This window comes from Oncorhynchus keta, chromosome 29 (genome assembly GCF_023373465.1).
Source record: "Oncorhynchus keta strain PuntledgeMale-10-30-2019 chromosome 29, Oket_V2, whole genome shotgun sequence".
NCBI classification, from domain to species: domain Eukaryota; kingdom Metazoa; phylum Chordata; class Actinopteri; order Salmoniformes; family Salmonidae; genus Oncorhynchus; species Oncorhynchus keta.
This window is the reverse complement of record NC_068449.1, coordinates 47026164-47046426: the sequence shown is the minus strand read 5'-3', so window position 1 is coordinate 47046426 and position 20263 is coordinate 47026164. Positions and strand designations below refer to the sequence as shown.

General features: G+C 41.5%; 1 protein-coding gene across 2 annotated transcripts; it reads left to right on the top strand.

The window, feature by feature from the left end:
• Positions 1–500: 500 nt before the first annotated feature.
• Positions 501–20131, top strand: LOC118361918 (uncharacterized). Of its 2 annotated transcripts, XM_052485295.1 has the most exons (7): positions 501–995; positions 1405–1535; positions 1722–1895; positions 7567–7731; positions 13854–13965; positions 14174–14295; positions 17595–20131. In XM_052485295.1, the coding sequence occupies exons 1-7, from the start codon at positions 737–739 to the stop codon at positions 18534–18536; spliced, it is 1905 nt and encodes a 634-aa protein (XP_052341255.1). In that variant the 5' UTR covers positions 501–736; the 3' UTR covers positions 18537–20131. The 2 variants fall into 2 exon arrangements, with proteins under 2 accessions (XP_052341255.1, XP_035598043.2); XM_035742150.2 differs by lacking the exon at positions 17595–20131 and having other exon boundaries at positions 14174–17326.
• Positions 20132–20263: the final 132 nt, after the last annotated feature.

Sequence of the window (20263 nt, the reverse complement as noted above, 5' to 3'; positions counted from 1 at the left end):
TTTCTGCAGTACTATTGACAACCATAGCTATGAATGCCAAGAAACCTACCTTACTGAAGCACATTCTTTCCATCACTCTCTATTAGCTTCTGCCTACTCACAGAAATCCTCTCAGGATCCCTCACCGAGTACCGACCTTTCTCTACCACCCTCTTCACTGCTTCAACATGTTTTTTGGGATTCAGGAATTTGACAGCAGAGGCATTACAAGGAATCCTGTCGATTTAATGTTCCATCCTCACAGGCACCTGAGCCTGTTTAGGGATGGGATTTAAACTGTGACTGAAGGAGTGGAATGATATTTTTATGCATTTTGTATGATCTCGGTTTAACCCCCCTTCCCGCAATGGAATATTTTGTTTCAATACCAATTGGTGTAGTTTGCCATAAAACCTTAAAGAAGGAGATTTGATGTGTAACACAATAAACAGTACCGTAATTCAAACAACAGCGCGCATATCCTTCTCATTTAGCCACACCCTTTGAGCTATGACGCCACCCAATAACATCGTTTCTCTTCAGTGTAAACGGAAGTGATCAGTGACCAAGAAGAATTTCCACATTAGCGTTTTTTATTGTTGATATTAAGACGTGTATTGTCAACATGGAACTCAACATATGACTTATTTAACTGCACAGCATCACATACTTACCCCATGTAGTCTTTAATTCGCGTTGGAGGCCGGACTTGGTTAATAGACGTTTTTTTTTAGGTAACGCTAGTTAGCTGCTAACAATGGCTAACTGTATGGTTTTTCACAGTCAAATAGCCTCCATCATGGAGGTGCTAGCAAATGCAGCCGTAGCAGATATCTGTAAACTCGTAGATGACGACTATGCAGTGTTTCGTTTGGAAATAACTCAAAGCCAGAAAGAAAATAGGGCATTGCGGAGGAAACTACAGCTACTGGAACTAAAGGTAGCACGGGAGCGCGTCGTCGCCAGTCGTACCAGTAGTGTCAAGATCCTCGACCGGTACAGAGGAATAGCAAGAGGTACATTTTGCAGAAGGCTGAGGCTGCGCGGCCTAACGCCATCCATATATAACTCCGTGCCTGTCGCCCCGTTCCCCTCTGCACATGTGTTAACATGTGTTAACTGCAATTGGGTCTTGGTCAGTTTTTGGATAGTATGCAATAATTCCCCAGATTACTTAGCTATCTTGAACAAAGAAACAAATAATATTCTAGCCAGATTAATTTACTACATTAGCTATTATTTAATCAACGAACGCCATGTGTTGCATGGAACATAATACATTGATCAATAAAAAGTATATAAACTAGTTATGCTAAGTGTTACCTTACATCCTTACCAATTCTAGACAGTGTCAAAACTGGCAATAGTGTACAATATAGCGTTGAGCATTGACAGTAGCTAACCCCCCCCCCCATTCACTCTCAGGTGAAGCACATCTCACTGGAGGCAACAGGAGCTTTGAGAAGCCAGCGAGACACAATACATGGGGAGATGGCCAACCAATCACTGTTGATGATGGGAGTGGAACTTCAACCCAGCATGTAATCGTGATAGAGGTGAGTGTAATAGTGTTATATAAAAAATGTAATTAAATTTGGCCCGTTTATTTCAGAAAGGTTCCCCTCAGCTATTCACTTGCTTACATTTACATCTGCCATAGGGGAGCTTGTAAGACTTTTCTAAGATGCTGTTATACAATTCAACTCATGTACCAGTAATAACCTCCTCTTTTCTTTTGTCAGTCTGCAGATGCAGAGGCTGCAGGTCCTGGGGTCAAGCAGGAGAGTTCTGAAGGAGAGGAAATCCAACAGCACAGCAGAGACATCCAGACTGGAGCGTCTGGAGCACCCCCTGTAGCCACAGAGGACCTTACCACCGCCCCAGCGCAGCCCAGGACCCGACGCAACATCATGGAGGTCAGTGGAACGCTGAACGCCGTTCTCAAGACAGAAACAGACACAGAGACTTTAACTGAAACACAAAGGCTAGACACAGGATCTGACCACAGATCAGACCAAGGGAGACTGGTGTGTCACACAGCATCTGATCCTGCTCCCGGCTCAGAGTATTTACTTTACGGTAATCAGAGCCCGAGGATGGTTCAGTCCCAACGGGACTCAGATGACGCGTTACATGATCCATCTTGTTCTTACACTACAGAGATGGACCCTGGCAACATGACCTTGGGTTTAGAGACACAGACTGATCTGTCTAGAGGGGACTGGAACCGGTACAGTAGTCATGTATACTCTGAAGGGTGCCTAGATAAGAAAGGAGAGGGTTTGGTTGTAGATGAAGTGAAAGTGGAGTGTGAGGTTCCTCCCACATGGAATGCGGATAGTCACCTAGGATACGGACTCTCACAGAGCAGAGGTTTCTTAGATTATAGGGAAAGCTCAGAGACAAATCCGGATGTTGCAACTCACTCCCCTTTACACTCGCGCAGGGATCTTGACCCAGTGTCCTTGTCGATTGGGCCTTACGATTCTCACGGCCACATTCTTTTCGATCAGGTATCGATCTCAAACGACAGGGCTAGAGGCCAGGGAGTGGGAGCCGCATCAGGCAATAGTAAAGAGAAACGGTTCCTCTGCATGTTTTGTAACAAAGGCTTCAGCTGCCCCCAGAAGGTGGAGATCCACCAGAGGGTCCACACAGGAGAGAAACCCTTCAGCTGTACACAGTGTCACAAACGCTTTGCCCAGGCTTGTGACCTGAAGAGGCACCAAAGGGTCCACACAGGGGAGAAACCCTACAGCTGCCCCCAGTGTGATAAGCGGTTCTCCCACCAGCACCATCTGAAGAGGCACATGAAGGTCCACACAAGATAGAGACTAGGTGGAGGGCCGAAAAACGTTAAGTTGATTCATCCCTGTCGAGGGAGGAGCTGATGACAGTAAAATATTCTTATGATCACTATTGCATGTATTGGTACTTTCAATTCTTACTAATTTTCTCCTAAAAAGTATATTCCAAAATTCTGTTGGGCAAATATTCTAAACTGCTTAACTTTGAACCAATCAGAACTCCAGCACAAACACCTTGTGATGAAGGCAGCCAATGGACTGCTTCTATCTACGATGTAAATACGGCCTCTTGTGAAAACACATGCTGCTGTCTGATGAAGGGGAACAGATATAGCTAACTCCCAAAGACTGAAATAAGATAAATATCTGTTTAAGTGCACTGGAAATATGCAGCATGCAACATGAATTGTCTTGATTTTATGAAGAGATAACGGCGTTTACAATTTAGCCAACTTATTGAAAGCTAGCAAATGTTATTTTGACTAGCCTAGTCAGCTACTGTAAATGTCAATTTGTGTTTCATTAGCTTTCTTCGTCAGTGAATTCAATTTTTTAAATCATGTTTTGTCTCATTTCAAGTAACTAGCTGCAAGCTTAAATAAACATTTGATCATATAATTTGCATAGAAACCCAATAAAAGCATGTAGGTAGAAAGATGTGTGTGTCATGAATGGAGGTCTAATAATGATGGCTGCATATTAGCCAAATCATATAGCATACCTTGCAGTACAATCTTCTTTAAAAACAGTTGTAACATGTTGTAACGTGCTTTGCAATAAGAAAACCAGAGTTTGATTTCTAAACCAGATGAGACCTCAAATAGCAGGTGCCCAATACCATGGTGGACCTGCACAATGTTGAATGCATTACAATATAAAGTATGGAAAATGATAAAGAGCCTTTAGGATTATAGAAAAAACAGTTGGGAAATTAATGTTTGCGTTTTAAACACGAAATGTTCAGTGAATGTGAATATATTTAGGTGGTTTAAATTATACATTTTCCTTCTAAAAGTTGACAGTGCCAAGATATTGCAAATCCATTCATTATTCTACTAACTATGACTGAATGTGAGACAAGTTTCCCATAATGTACGTTTCATGCATATACAGTGCCTTCGGAAAATATTCAGACCCCTTGACTTTTTCCACATTTAGTTACGTTAGCCTTATTTTAAAATGGATTAAATTGTTTTTCTTCAATCAATCTACACACAATACCCCATAATGAAAAAGCAAAAACAGGTTTTTATATATTTTTTAAACATTTTTGCTAATACTGAAATACCTTATTTACATAAGTATTCAGACCCTTTGCTATGAGACTCGAAATTGAGATCAGGTGCCTCCTGTTTCAATTGATTATCCTTGAGCCATTTCTACAACTTGATTGGAGTCCACCTGTGGTAAATTCAATTGATTGGACATGATTTGGAAAGGCACACACGTCTATATAAGGACCCACAGTTGACAGTGCAAGTCAAAGCAAAAACAAAGCCTTGAGGTCGAAGGAATTGTCCGTAGACCAAGAACACAGTGGCCCTGATCATTCTTAAATGGAAGAAGTTTGGAACCATCAAGACTCTTCCTAGAGCTGGCCGCCCGGCCGAACTGAGTAATCGGCGGAGAAGGGCCTTGGTCAGAGAGGTGACCAAGAACCCAATGGTCACTTTGACAGAGCTCCAGAGTTCCTCTGTCGAGATGGGATAAACTTCCAGAAGGACAACCATCTCTGCAGCACTCCACCAATCAGGCCTTTATGGTGGTGGTCAGACGGAAGCCACTCCTCATGTGTAAAAGGTACATGACAGCCCGCTTGGAGTTGCAAACGGCACCTAAAGGACACTCAGGCCGTGAGAAACAAGATTTTCTCGTCTGATGAAACCAAGATTGAACTCTTTGGCCTGAATGCCAAGCGTCACATCTGGAGGAAACCTGGCATCATCCCTATGGTGGTGGTAGCATCATGCTGTGGGGATGTTTTTCAGCGGCAGGGACTGGGAGACTAGTCAGGATAAGAGAGCAAAGTACAGAAAGATCCTTGGTGAAAACCTGTTCCAGAGTGCTCAGCACCTCAGACTGGGGCGAAGGTTCACCTTCCAACAGGACAACGACCCTAAGCACACAGCCAAGACAACGCAGGAGTGGCTTTGGGACAAGTCTCTGAATGTCCTTAAGTGGTCCAGCCAGAGCCCGGACTTGAACCCAATCAAACATCTCTGGAGAGACCTGAAAATAGCTGTGCAGCAACGCTCCCCATCCAAAAATGTTTTTAAAAAGTCAAGAGGTCTGAATACTTTCCGAAGGTGTGGACGGACAGTGAAATGCAAACTTATGGCCCTTCCCAACAATGCAGAGAAAGAAAAGAGAGATAATAGAAAAGGAACAAATGTATTCAGAATTAATAAATATACACTCTGAAAACCAGGTCCTCCCTCGACAGAAGATAATGTAGCTTGCTAAAGCCCATCACCTGTACGCACTGCAGGAAGCGTTTCTGGGAGAGGAGATACCTCAGGATACACCAGCAGAAAAAACATTCCACTCTGTAACATAGAAAGTAAGGCTGGAATTTGTCAGGGACCACATGATAAAATATTATCACAATAGTTAGGTTCCGATGCAATATTTCTTACACTTCTCACAATTGTGTATGTATTCCGATTCGATGTTGCAATTTGATGTTCCAAACATATTGCTCATCATATGTCTGCTGCAGAGAGAGGAGAGAGCGTGAGAAAACAAGTTTTTATAAATCTGGGAAATAAAAGTGCTGAAAACATGTTGGCTCACTATTTAAAAAGAAGATGGAGAACAAGCTACAGGATGAAAAATACCAGAAGTTTTTTCCGCAGGTACAGCTGACTAGTGCCAGCTACCGCTACCTACAGTAGCAAAACAGTTATAATAATAAAACATTTTTTATTTTTTATAAATCGGTAATTGGAGTCAAATATCGATATAATATCATCTAAAAATTATATTGCAATATGTAGCTGACATGTTAAGCAATATGTAACACGATTTGTAACCATTCCAATCATTAAATACATATTCATTTTCATTGTTGTCAAGAGAAGAACCACAGATGCATTTGGATTAATGAGAGTAACAGATTTCAGTGTTGAATATTCCTGAGCAAAATATTGCATCCAGACATTGTGTGATATATAAGGCAGTGGTCTAAGACACATCGGTCTAAGGCACTGCATCTCAGTGCTAGAGGCGTCACTACAGACCCTGGTTCAATTCCAGGCTGTATCACAACCGGACGTGATTGGGAGTCTCATAGTGCGGCGCACAATTGGCCCAGCATCGTCCGGGTTAGGCCTGTGTAGGCCGTCATTGTAAATAAGAATTTGTTCTTAACTGACTTGCCTAGTTAAATAAAGGTTAAATACAAATATATTAACACTAAAAAGTATGTTGCATCAAATAAAAATCTAATGTATTTATAAAGCTCTTTTTACATCAGCAAATGTCAAAGTGCTATACAGAAACCCAGCCTAAAACCCCAAACAGTAAACAATGCAGATGTAGAATCACGGTGGCTAGGAAAAACTCCCTAGAAAGGCAGGAACCTAGAGAGGAACCAGGCTCTGAGGGGTGGCCAGTCCTCTTCTGGCTGTGCCAGGTTGAGATAAGAGTACATGGCTATTAAGGCCAGATTGTTCTTCAAGATGTTCATATTGTGTTTGTACTGTGTAGGCTATATGATGTTCACAAATGCCTGTATCATTACTTCTATTCAACTATCTTATTGTTTATGGGTAAATGAATGCATTTCATCAAGTTCATGCAGTTTTTAGTTGAGACGTATGTATGGTTTATATATTGTGTATTCAAAACTCAGACTTTTCATCCCAAGACTTTCATTGAGACTGTCTTTAGTATACATCACATCTGATCTCACCCTATTCTGCATACATCCAACAGAGCTTTATAACCAATATACACTTACTAAATATACCCACACTAAAAAACACCTACTGTACATGTCAAAATAGTTTAGTCAGGTTTGTCTGATGATGACTTTTGACTTATCGTAGCTGACTTTTTTTTTAACCTACAACGTCATATTTATGTCCACCATGATGGGTTTAACAAAGAAGTCATTCTGTATTATGAGAATTTCTTTATCAATGTTCATAAACTTCAATTAATTTACTCAGTCTGCAACCCAGAGTTTGTAAGGTTCTGGTTTAAATGAAACAGACAGAGTTCCCAGCTTACAATAGTCAAAATGTTTATTCACGAGAGCACTCTGAAGTCCATTATGCATCCATTTTATACCTTGCTCCTTACTTACGCACATACTTCCACACAAACAGTAAATATCCTACACACATACATACACACGAACAGTAGATGAGTTGTATCCTTCTCCAGAGTTCTCACCACTGTGTATCACTACCCAGCCGACAGTTCTAGCCAGGTCGGGTCAAACACAGTTTAATTGTTCTCGATATTTTCTTAGACACACATATAAACACACATTTCTCTCCCTCACAGGTCTCTTCTGAACCTAGTTGGACTTACGTTTAATACTTTAATTATTTCTTATACATGCTACATAAACTATAATCCCTAATAGTTAGGTTTCAGGGTGGAATTATTTAATCATTATCTTTAAACATATAAATCCCCTTATCATTCTTTAACTACAGTACAGGACTCATGTAGTGGGGAGGGTAAACACTCCATGTTGAAAGTGTGTATCTGTGTGTGCGTACCTGAGGGAGTGGATGTCTGTGTAATCTGTATCACCTGTCTCTTCCAGGAGGAGGAGGGTCCAGAGGTTCTGCTGGTGAAGGAGGAGGGGTGTGAGGAGAGTCTGAGGAACCCTGATGGGACCATGGTCATGGAGGACAACCAGACTACACCACCTCCTGAACTCGCAGAGGAACCAGCTGAGCAGCACAGGACCACACACAGTCTCACTGAGGTGAGCCCACTGTAGACTACTGTCTGAATGGTATTAGGCCAGGGCTCGGATCCACAAAACCTCTCTGAGTAGGAGTGCTGAACTAGGATCAGTTTTGCCTTTTAGATAATGATGAATAAGACAATATAGACAGATGGGGACCTGATCCTCGATCAGCACTTCTATTCTGAGACTACCCTGGGGCCGTATCCACAAAGTGTCTCAGAAAAAGTCACAGGAATTTGGTTATAATCTGTTTTAAGACATCTGAGCTCAGAGTAGATTTTAGGATGATATTAAGACACTGCTCAGACAAACTCTGAGCCAGGAGTAAAATCAACTCTTAAAAGTTTCTCAGCTGGTAATCAGGACATTTTGAGGTACCGTAAAGGAAAGATAGTGATGACGCTCATTGACATTGTTACAGGCCCGTCCCAACAATGCAGTGAGAAAGAAAAGTAATAACAGAATAATAATAAATACAGAATGAGTAACGATACATGGGGTACCAGTACTAGGATAATTGAGGTAGATATGTACATATAACTAGGAATAAAGTCGACAGGACAGATAATAAACAGCAGCGTATGTGATGAGTCAAAAAAAGTTAGTGCAAAAAGTTCAATGAAGATAGTTAACCAAGTAGCTACCCGGACTATTTAACTCACTATTTAGCAGTCTTATGGCTTGGGAGTAGAAGCTGTGTTCAGGGTCCTGCTGGTTCCAGACTAGGGCTGTGCTGGTCACGAAATTTCGTCAGCCGGTGATTGTCAAGCAAATAACTGTTGGTCTCACGGTAATTGACCTTTAATTAACATAAACACATTTAGCATCTCCTGGCTTCCATACTCCTGCCTAAAAGCCACTGATGCAGACCTTTGGAACATCTACATTTGAAAAAGTCTAATAAATCCATTTAATAAAGCTTACACCTTCACAACAAATCCATTATTTATTTTAGACAGGTCTAAAGAAGCATGATATGATGGAAATGTAGTCTATTTCAGAAGAACAGAATAGCATACTCTGAGTTGTCCTTATGTTAGGTCCTGATCTGGCTATGCCAAATGGCTGTGGGATACACTAGTTCATTTAGCAGACAAGATTTGCTTAGAATTCTGTGGCATTATTTTATAGTATGAAGAATACAATTGAACAAAGCTGAATAAAATAGAAAGGATATTTTCTCCAAACCATTTGAGGGAGTGCACACATGCGGCTATTCTGTGTTGAGCGGTTACCAAAAATAGGTACTCCTACATGTTTAATTTAGAGTTATTATTGTATCTTTAGTTGTTCTACAAACGTTGGGCTTCATGTTTTGATTTGTAATACATTGTAAGGCTGCATGATGCGAATCTAAATTATTTTCTTTTGTCACTTGAAAGGCATGAACTCTGCATTGTTGTTTTTTTGCGCAGGCTGTACACACTTGTCAGGTCTCTCATTCACAATTTGAGAAGCACTTGATAATGCCTTGAATTTCCCGACGGCATCCCCTTGTGTGGCCATAGTGCACCCTAAAAAAAATCCATGCCTTTTGCAGCCCTTCACCCTGATTGCTGCATGCTCCGTAGCACTTCTCACTCACACGGCTCTCCATCACGTGATCTGGTCTTTCTCACAGGCTACAAGTGAAGACAGACACATCGGGACGCAACTGAGCACGTTCTTATCCAATTCCGAAGATTGAAGATATTGGAAGAACTGTCCACATTTGCTTTTCGTCAGCCAACAAGATGATCAGGCCTAACTTACAGCAAAAGCACTAGCCTATGTCAATCTATTATCCCCCATAGTACAAAAGTTGGCCTATTATATTCTGTACGAGAAATAAATATTCCAAACATAGTCTGGGGCAGTTGTGGGATTCAATAAATCTCAAATTAATATAACCACTAGCATCAAAAAAAACTTTGTTACGCAATGTGGCTGATGCAACAGATCAGAACATTTAGCTTAAAATGTTGAAAAGATATTAGGCTATTTCTTCACATTATAAGCACAGCAATACGCACACGGCAGTAGGCTAAAAGCGTGAAGGTTCCATTAGCAGGAAAACACCATTATCAAAAGTGACCACACAATTATGCATGAAACTCAGGCGCTGCTAATATATGCCATTTAGGCTCTACACCCCTTGTAAAGTGGATTAATGTGCTTCATTTTAAGAAGTTATTTGACCACTTTTTAGTTGTGAAATAAACCTTCAAACAGGCCTATGGGCTAGGCTATATGAGGTGTGCGATTATGATTTTTTTTAAATTAAGTATATTTTTCTTGCCTTATGCTGGGCATCATTCACAAGTGATAATATATAATTAACAAGTGATAAGCTAATAGTCACCCATTAGACTATTCTTGATTTAATTTTATCTTTACATATACTAAATAATATATGTGTGAAATCCATTTTGATTTAGAAATGGACCATTATTTTGCACCTGTCTCGAAATGGGCAGGGGAAAAAAATACATGTCATCTATGCACTTAAATAGAGAATAGAGGACGCTTTTCCGTGGTTCATTTTCATGCCAGCCAGGTTGGCTATACTCCTGTTGTAAAGAGAAGCAATATGCTTAATATTAGGAAAGTTGAGAAATAAATATAGTAGGCCTAGCCTATAGAAATCTGATGGGATCCTCCTTTTTTTAAGAGGCCATCACTCTGTTTTCTTACACAATTTCATAGCCGTAGAAATGTTATGCAACATGAGCTTATGGACTCTCATGAAGTGTTTGATTAGATTTTCGAATACATTTGCATTGATGCCAGAGTGATTAGAGGGACAATAGAGTGCTGAGTACCAGGCAGTTAGCAAGTTTGGTATTCTACTAATGACCATCAGCAGCATCAGAGCTTGGAGAAGCCTAATTACCGTGACTAAAAGGTTACATGGAATTTGACTGCCTTCATGACTCGTGACCACCGGGGTGGCGGTAAGGTCACTGCACTGGTTCTTTGACAATTTTTAGGGCCTTCCTCTGACACTGCCTGGTATAAAGGTTCTGGATGGCAGGGAGCTTGACTCCTGTGTATACACTACCCTCTATAGCGCTTTGTGGTTGGATGCCAAGCAGTTGCCAAATCTTTTCAGCCTCCTGAGGCATTGTCATGCCCTCTTCATGACTGTGTTGGTGTGTGTGTGGACCATGATAGGTCCTTAGTGATGTGGACACTGAGGAACCTGTAGCACTTGATCCACTCCACTACAGTCTGGTTGATGTGAGTGGGGGCGTGCTCAGCCCTCCATTTCCTGTAGTCCATGATCAGCTCCTTTGCCTTGCTGACGTTGAGGAAGAGGTTGTTGTCCTAGCACCACACTGCCACTTCTCTGATCTTCTCCCTGTAGGCTGTCTCATCGTCGTCGATGATCAGGCCTACCACCGTCGTGTTGTCAGCAAACTTAATGGTGTTGGAGTCGTGTGCGTCCACACAGTTGTGGTGAACAGGGAGTACAGGAGGGGACTAAGCTTAGTGATGAGCTTTGAGGGCACTATCGGGTTGAACGCTAAGCTGTAGTCAATGAACAGCATTGTCACCTCTTTTCCAGGTGGGAGAGGGCAGTGTGGAGTTTAATAGAGATGGTGTCATCTGTGGCTCTGTTGGGTCGGTATGCGAATTGGAGTGGGTCCAGGGTGTCTGGTGTGATGGTGTTGATGTGAGCAATGACCAGCCTTTAAAAGCTTTTCATGGCTACAGATGTGAGTGCTTTGAGGCAATAGTCATTTAGACAGGTTACCGAGGCGTTCTTGTGCACAGGGACTATGGTGGTCTGCTTTAAACATGTGGCGGCAGGGTAGCCTAGTGGTTAGAGCGTTGGACTAGTAACCGGAAGGTTGCAAGTTCAAATCCCCAAGCTGACAAAGTACAAATCTGTCGTTCTGCCCCTGAACAGGCAGTTAACCCACTGTTCCTAGGGCATCATTGAAAATAAGAATTTGTTCTTAACTGACTTGCCTAGTTAAATAAAGGTAAAATAAAAACATGTAGGTATTACAGACGGGGTCAGGTGGAGGTTGAACATGTCAGTGAAGACACTTGCCAGCTGGTCAGCGGATGCTCTGATTACGCGTCTGGTAATCCGTCTGGCCCTGCGGCCTTGTGAATGTTAGAACTTTAAACAGGTTCTCTCACATCAGCTTCGGAGAGTATGATCATACAGCGGTCCGAAACAGTTGGTGCGCTCATGCATGGTTCATTGTTGCTTGCCTCGAAGCGAGCATAGAAGGCAGTTATTATGCGTCTCTGTGTGTGGAGTAAAGGTGATCTAGAGGTTTTTTTTTTAGGCAAAATGGATTCAGTTTTCCTGCATTAAAATCACTGTACACTAGGAGCACCTCCCCTGGATGACCATTTTCTTGTTTGCTTATGGCCCTATACTGCTTGTTGAGTGTGGTCTTAGTCCCATCATCTTGTCGGGGTTGTAAATAGACAGCTATGAAAAATATAGATAAACTCTCTTTGTAAATAGTATGGTCTAGAGCTTATCATGAGGTATTCGAACTCATGAGAGCAGAACCTCGAGACTTCCTTAATATTAGAGATCGCACACCAGCTGTTGTTAACAAAGAGACATACACCTCCCCTTTGAGCTTACTGGATGCTGCCATTCTGTCCTACTGCTGCCAGATGTATATTATCCATGTTCATGTTCAGCCAAGACTCCGAGAACCATAGGTTATTACAGTTCTTCAGGTGCAGTTGATAGGATAGTCTCGAATGGAGCTCGCCCAGTTTGTTTTCCAGTGATTGTACATTCGCAAATAGAAGGGGGGTTAGAGGTGGTTTATGTATTCGCCTACGTAGTTTGTCAGGGCGCCTGCATGTTGGCCTCTCTTGCGCAGTCTTTTTCTTCTCCAAGTCTTCGTTATTAGGGCCTGGTCCGGGGTGAGCAGTAGGTCCTGCTCCTCTGACTCGTTGAAGTAGAAATATTAATCCAAATCGAGGTTAGTGATCGCTGTTCTGATGTCCAGAAGCTCTTTTCGGTCATAGGAATTAGAATTACGGGGAATAACTCATCACGATGAGGTATTGCCTGCTTTGGACTATAGAATGCTTCAGACAAGCATCAAATGTTGCAATGGTAAAATGTTTCATTTAATTTTCACCTAATACAATTACTTTGCCTACTCTTAATTCTTGCCTAATATTTTTTGCATGCATAACCTTTTTTGTAACCAATTCTGATGGTGGTTAAAAACTGAATTTTGTTAATGGGCTATTACAGTTATATCAACACATTCGTCACTACCGTTTAACAACTCTAAATCGCTTTGGCACAGTAGGCATCAACCAACTTGCCGATAATGTTGCATAAATCGTTTGAACAGTCTATAATTTTCATTGAATATAATCAAAGTTAACATAGGCCATACCATGTGAAAATGATAGACTTTCAAAAATGTTATGCAACATTATCTAATGCTTTCAATTTCCAAACCTACAGGCATGCCCAATTTAAGTATATTTTTTAAAGATAGACTGTCATCGTCTATCAAGGTGATATTGTGCTAAAGGGATAACTTAAAATAACATAATGTTGGTTATTGAAATAATATTTTTTTTAAATTGGATTATTTATTAGCGTAGTGGTTAAAACAATTTAGGCATATAATGTGAAATCATTGTCAAAGCGCAAGAGATACTGGTGCAGGTAGGTCTACATCATTTATGGGTTGATCATATTCAAATATAAACACTTTCTTTCAAGAACTCTAAAGTAATTGCCTATGGTGCAGGAACCACTGACTCGCTGACCTTTTCTATTATCAAGACACTTGCTGGGAACTCAACTAGTTAGGACAGTTCATGAGGTCTCCTAAATATCTGTAGACTAGATGGGACTCTTATGACTAAAGATGCTTCAAGCATAGCTTTTATTTTTACCCGTTAGAATAGGAGAACTTCTACTCTGAGACACATCGTGGATACGGGTCCTGGTCTTGATTCATTTTGTCTTAAGTGTGGGACCATGTCTTTGAATTATCAAACCATTAAAGAGTATAAAGTAATAAAATCAACTAACATGTTTGTATAGTAGTCATAGCAATTCCTCATTGCCCAATCAGAAGATGCTGCATAGCAGGATGCTCATATCAGATTTCTTGATCCAACATCCTCTCACTATGTATCTCTTACAGCCAGTAGACATGGAGGATGGGAAGCCTGATCTGCTGCTGATCAAAGAGGAGACAATAGAAGACGGACCAGAGAGCATTGACCTGCTGAGTGGACTAAAGATGGGGGAGCAAGGTAAGGGAGAAATGCACATACAGTAGCCTACATACAGTAATAGATATTCAATGGAAATAGTAATGTAATGTGAAAATTAAATCAATACAACTTATGTTTACATACAAAAACACACAATGCATGAACTTGACCAGGTAATTGATTTAAAAAAAACTCCATATGTAGAGTTCTCTGCCATTTAAAAAAAAAGTATATTCTCTTCCTTCAGGTGGTTGGCTGGAGGTTAAAAAAGGAGACTGGGCGGCCATCTTGGATTCCCAGACCGGAGCAGCCAAGGGTCGAGGAGACGACATCACCGAGCTGGCCAGGGCCAGAGGTGACATAGTGGAGGTCAGTGGATGGGACAGCATCCTTAATGCCGGGCTGGGGAACAACACTGTTAACCACAACCCAAAACAGACAGTCGAACACAAAACAACAGCCAAACTTAGTTTCCATGACAACAGACTGGCTGAGACCAGGGCAAGGCGTAGATTTGGTCTGCAGGGACGGGGTGGTGTGGGTGTGAGTCGGGAGAGAACAGACACAGACTCGGCTAGCGATGCTCCGTCCTGCTCCTATAGTTGTGATTCAGAGAGACTGATTGGGCCTCAGGTTAACCCCGTAACAGATGCTGCCTTCAGCCTGCCTTCTATAGGATCTATCAACTGGAAGATGGGCCCTGCAACAACACAGACAGTCCCTGGCCTTCATCCTCCTCATACTATTCTAATGTTAAACCAGACCTCCGACAATGACAGTGCCTCAACACTAAATAGCTACACAAGCCCATTGACAAATGACAGTAGTGGAGATGGAATCAGAAAAGGTGGTGGCGCCAAAGAGAAGCGATTCCCGTGTTCGTTCTGTGGGAAAGCCTTCAGTTTCCCCCAACAGGTGGAGATCCACCAGAGGATGCACACAGGGGAGAAACCTTTCTGCTGCAACCTGTGTCGGGCAAGTTTCTCCCACTTATCCAGCCTGAAGAGGCACCAGAGGGTCCACACAGGGGAGAAACCTTTCGGTTGCCACCTGTGCCGGGTCAGTTTCTCCCACACGTCCAGCCTGAAGAGGCACCTGAATGTCCACACGGGAGAGAGGCCGTTCGCCTGTACGCACTGCGAGAAGAGGTTCTCAGAGAGAAGCTACCTCAGGTTACACCAGCAGAAAATGCACACGGCCCATGTATAGTGTAGAGTAGTATTAGTTAGTTTGTAGTTAATTATGTTTTTTATGTAGTAGGGAACTGGATCAAATGAACTGAGGAAAGAATTAGTATGATGAAGCAGAGTAGATGATATGGTGATGGTTGGTGTGATGGGGTCTTTTAAAATGCTTCACTGATAAGAAATGACAACATTGTCCTGTTTGATGCGCTTGTTTTATAATGAGGAACTGATAGTGCCTTAATTCATGTTTCCTTGACAAAGTAATGAAGCTGTGTGTAATGTTAAACCTTTTCCAAAGTATTCTCATTCATTTTATCAAAGCGAGGGTACCAGATTTACAGAAAAGGTGAAGTGTTACCATAGGGAGAAAAATATATATACTTATTACTAAGGCTTTTGCGGTAATCCAGCATCATGAGTCATGACCTCAATAAAATTCTATGTGACCAGTCATGGTAATCTCCTTTTAAGCACTCTGGACATATGTTAGTAGTGCCCAACTCGGTAATGATCGTCAGGTCGCTAATGGCCTGATTCTCAGGGCTCTATTGTCCTTCTAGCCTCTCTGACATCAATGTCATCGAAAATCACAAACACTTATCACCAAAAGAGTATGAGCTTTTAAAACGTACCTCCCTGTGATTAGTTGATTAGTTGTAGTTCTGCTCTTGAACAAGGCAGATGACCCACTGTTCCTAGGCCATCATTGAAAATAAGAATGAATTTTCTTAACTGACTTGCCTAGTTAAATAAATAAAGTTAAAATAAAAAAATAAAAACTGATGGAAAAAAAGTTAATAAAAAACAGATATAATATATCTTTGGTACAAAATTGGCCAAGCCTAAATCAAACTAATTCAGTCTACATTATAGTGAATGTTGATTTTATTTTGAATAGCCTAGTAATAGGCCACGTTTTATATTTTTCATAATTAATAGGCTGACACATTACCTTTAGCTACAGAATATCTCACCACCATGTGCTTCCATCTCCTCCCCGCTCTCCTTCATGACATTATTCAGCGCGCAGAGAGAGGCGCTGTCAACAGTTTAATGAAATACCGTATACAGTTTCGGTGTGAAAACATGTTACTATCGATTTTCTCTTGAAGATTTCACTTAGTATCCCAAATGAAGCACTGGCATACAGAGTTTGGGCGGAATATCTATCACATGTTGCGCGGCGACATAACCGTAGTTTACCGGATATGGGACGAAGCGGCGGGAAAGTGGCCTCCATTCGCTATTCGATACAGATGATATGTATTTTTTTTTCTCTTGCCCATGTTTCTGCCAATTTGATAATGGGCCATTATAGATCTAAACTAATTTGACATATTAGTTCAGATTAAATTGAGAATAGTCTGGTGAAAGAATGGTCACTTGATGAAAGCTGGAGGGAACAGCATGTGCAGCCAGCCTGAGGCAAGGAACCGAGCACAAACTTTTTTTGCGATATTCTCAAAATCGTCAATACCCAAGAGTCGCATCATGCAGCCCATATATCTTTTGATTTCTAATGCATTCTAAAGTTTGTATCATGCACAACTAAAGTTACCAAATTACTGAAAATCTAGCATATAGGACCTGTTTCAAATGATGACTTTTACGTTCAACATAGACACTTAATATGCGCACTCCTCTGGAAAGGGAAAAATATCCTTTCTATTTTAAGTTCAATTATAATCTTCTTACTATAAAATCATATAATATAACACAATGGCATGGGACTTAAGGATATATTGTCTGCTAAATGAACAAGCCTACAGCATGGCGCATAGCCATAAAATTATGTATTTTTGACAGTGTACAGTAGGGCAACTCATATTCTATTCTTCTGAAATACATTTTCTTCATATCATGTATCTTTAGACTGGCCTAAAATAAATCTTGGCTTTATTGTGATGGTGTATATTCAATTGATTTGATATTGTTAAATGTAGATGTTCCAAAGTTCATCAGCAGCTTGTATGCATGGAGGCCTGGAGATGCTCAACGTGTTTATGTTAATTACTGGTCAATTACGTGAGACTGACAGTTTTGCATGACAATAACCAGCTGACAAAATGTCATGACCACCACTCCCCTACTTATTTTGTCATGACCACCACAGCCCAACTTATTGTTTTCTTCAATAAAAAAGTACTGTACTTTACATTATGTAAGTGTATTACCATTTTAGTTGAAATTAAATACAAATTTGACTCTGCTGACTGGCTTGTTTTGTTTTTTTTGTATCATTGCAGGGACTGAGTTTCCCTTATTTCAGTCGAACCAAAACATACTTAATTATTGAATCAACACATGGCTTTAAAAAATCAAATAAATCTCCAATGGTCCATATTGTTGGGTACTTGAATCACAGTGTTAGAGATGGGCTTGACTGTGGGTGAACATTTTATAATATGTAATGTTACTGTGTGTCCAACAGAGTTTCTTATATGAACCTTTTATATGCTCTTTTGTAAAATGTGTGTTTAGTCTGCAGTCCATGAAGACCTGCTGATATCCGGTGTTGCTGGTGGGAGAGAGTGGACCTCTGAAGCTCCTGGTCACAAACCCTGGCCCCGGATCAGAACCATGGATCAGGAGCCATTGTTATTCCGTCCCGATTCGGAACTAGGACCAACCGACGAGGGACAGAGATTCCACCACTACACAGAACACAACCAATGGACAGGTGGACTGAACAACCTCAGTCCTGGTGCTCATCAGAGAGACAGATGCTCCAGTCAGGGATCCAGTCTGCAGCCCAGACCCTTCTCTTCACAGTCTCAGTGCAGGGATGAAGCAGGACCTGGGGCTGATGGAGACAGACCCTCCTGTTCCTATGATACAAACACCACAGTATCCATGATGAACAGAGCAGGTCATCTTAGGCTTCAGCCTTCACAGAGAGTGGTGGGAGATCCCCTGGGTGGTAGTCTATCAGGAAGTCTTTCTTTTCCTTCAGGATCCCATCTAATGCCTGGTGACTGGGTTCATAGTAAACCTGGACCTGAGTCTAGCCTTCCTCAGCTGCCTCATGGTAACCCCACGAATGCAGACAGGGTCAGGGTGGGCGTTCACCACGAGAGGAACCTAACATATAACACAGCACACAATCCCATCAACACCAAAACAATGGCTAGAGGTCAAGGAGGGAGCTCAAAGACTAACCACCTGACGGTGGTGGCTCCTGCTTCTACCTCCTCTGGTGTCATAGGGTCACAACGTAAGTGGCCAAGCAATAGGACAGATTCTGAAAAGCCGTATGCCTGCCCCACGTGTGGGAAGAGCTTTGCGGAGGCAAGGTATGTGAAGCAGCACCAGACCATTCACACCAAGGAGAGGCCCTTCAAGTGCAAACTATGTTCCAAGAGCTTCTCCTTCCTGAGTTACCTCATCAGGCATAGGAGTGCCCACAATGGAGATAAATCGTAGCAATTCTTTAGCTGAACTATTATAGTTATCATGTGAAGTGTCCTGGGCTAATATTTTGTATTACTATGTCCCTCAGTTGAGCATCTGTGTACTCTAACGTTCTCCCATTATCCAGATTGGTTGTTTGGTGTGCTGGCATAGCCGACACACTGTCATTGAAGTCTAACACTATATAAATACAATGCATTCGGAAAGTATTCAGACCCTTCACTCAGTACTTTGTGAAATCACCTTTGGCAGTGATTACAGCCTCGCGTCTTCTTGGTTATGACGTTACAAGCTTGGCACACCTGTATTTGGGGAGTTTTTCCCATTCTTCTCTGCAGACCCGCAAGCTCTGTCAGATTGGATGGTGGGCGTCGCTGCACAGCTATTTTCTGGTCTCTCCGGAGATGTATGATCGATCGGGGTTAAATTTTGGGCTCTAGCTGGGCCACTCAAGGACATTCAAAGACTTGTCCTGAAGCCACTCCTTCATTGTCTTGGCTGTGTGCTTAGGGTTGTTGTCCTGTTGGATGGTTAACCTTTACCCCAGTCTGAGGTCCTGAGTGCTCTGGAGCAGGATTTCATCAAGGATCTCTCTGTACTTTTCTCCTTTCATCTTTCCCTCATCCTGACTAGTATCCCAGTCCCTGCCTCTGAAAAACCTCCCCGCAGCATAATGCTGCCACCACCATGCTTCACCATAGGGATGGTGACAGATGTCCTCCAGACGTGATGCTTGGCATTCAGGCCAAAGAGTTTTCTCATGGTCTGAGAATCTTTATGTGCCTTTTGGCAAACTCAAAGCGGGCTGTCATGTGCCTTTCACTTAGGAGTAGCTTCCGTTTGGAGGAGTTGCTTCCGTTTGGCGCTGCAGAGATGGTTGTTCTCCCATCTCCACAGAGGAACTCTGGAGCTCTGTCAGAGTGAACATCATCGGGTTCTTGGTCTCATCTCTGACCAAGGCCCTTCTCCCCCGATTGCTTAGTTTGACTCTAGTAAGAGTCTTGGTGGTTCCAAACTTCTTCCATTTAAAAATAATGGAGGCCACTGTGTTATTGGGGATCTTCAATGCTGCAGAAATATTTTGGTACCCTTCCCCAGATCGTATGTGTGCCTTTCCAAATAATGTCCAATCAATTGAATTTACCACAGGTGGAGTCCAATCAAGTTGTAGAAAAATATCAAGGAGGATCAATGTAAATGGATGCACCTGAGCTCAATTTCGAGTGTCATAGCAAAGGGGCTGAATACTTATGTACATAAGGTATCAGTTTTTTATTTGTAATAAATTAGCTAAAATGTCTAAACCTGTTTTCACGTTGTCATTATGGGATATTGTGGGTAGATTGAGGAAAATAATTAGTTTAATCAATTTTAGAATAAGGCGCAAATTTCCAAATGCACTGTATATTCCCCCTTTGGAATTTGGTTTTACCTTTGTTCTAGTCATAACAAATATAATGTCGCTCCCAACAACATTTAGCATAATCAGGTGGTACCTGTTCCTTTAAATCCTATAATTAGGTGGTCAAATCTGTTAATTAATGAGAAATCATGTTGTCCTTTTGATATGTTGACTTTTTATTAACTTGTTTATCATTTAGAATTCAAATGGGCTTAATTTTCATTCATCCTATGAAAGGGTTTCCACTAGATTCTACGGCCAAAGTGATTTAGGCTATATCGTAAAAATGAATGATATTTTTTTTTTAAAGTGCTTTTTGGTCTTTAATTAAAGTTAT

Bases quoted from the DNA above. Each gene is read 5' to 3' on its own strand.
- LOC118361918 (XM_052485295.1), top strand. From the start codon at position 737: ATGGCTAACTGTATGGTTTTTCACAGTCAAATAGCCTCCATCATGGAG. The intron at 996-1,404 runs GTACATTTTGCA...ATTCACTCTCAG, and splicing joins GTACAGAGGAATAGCAAGAG to GTGAAGCACATCTCACTGGA. The intron at 1,896-7,566 runs GTCAGTGGAACG...TGTCTCTTCCAG, and splicing joins CCCGACGCAACATCATGGAG to GAGGAGGAGGGTCCAGAGGT.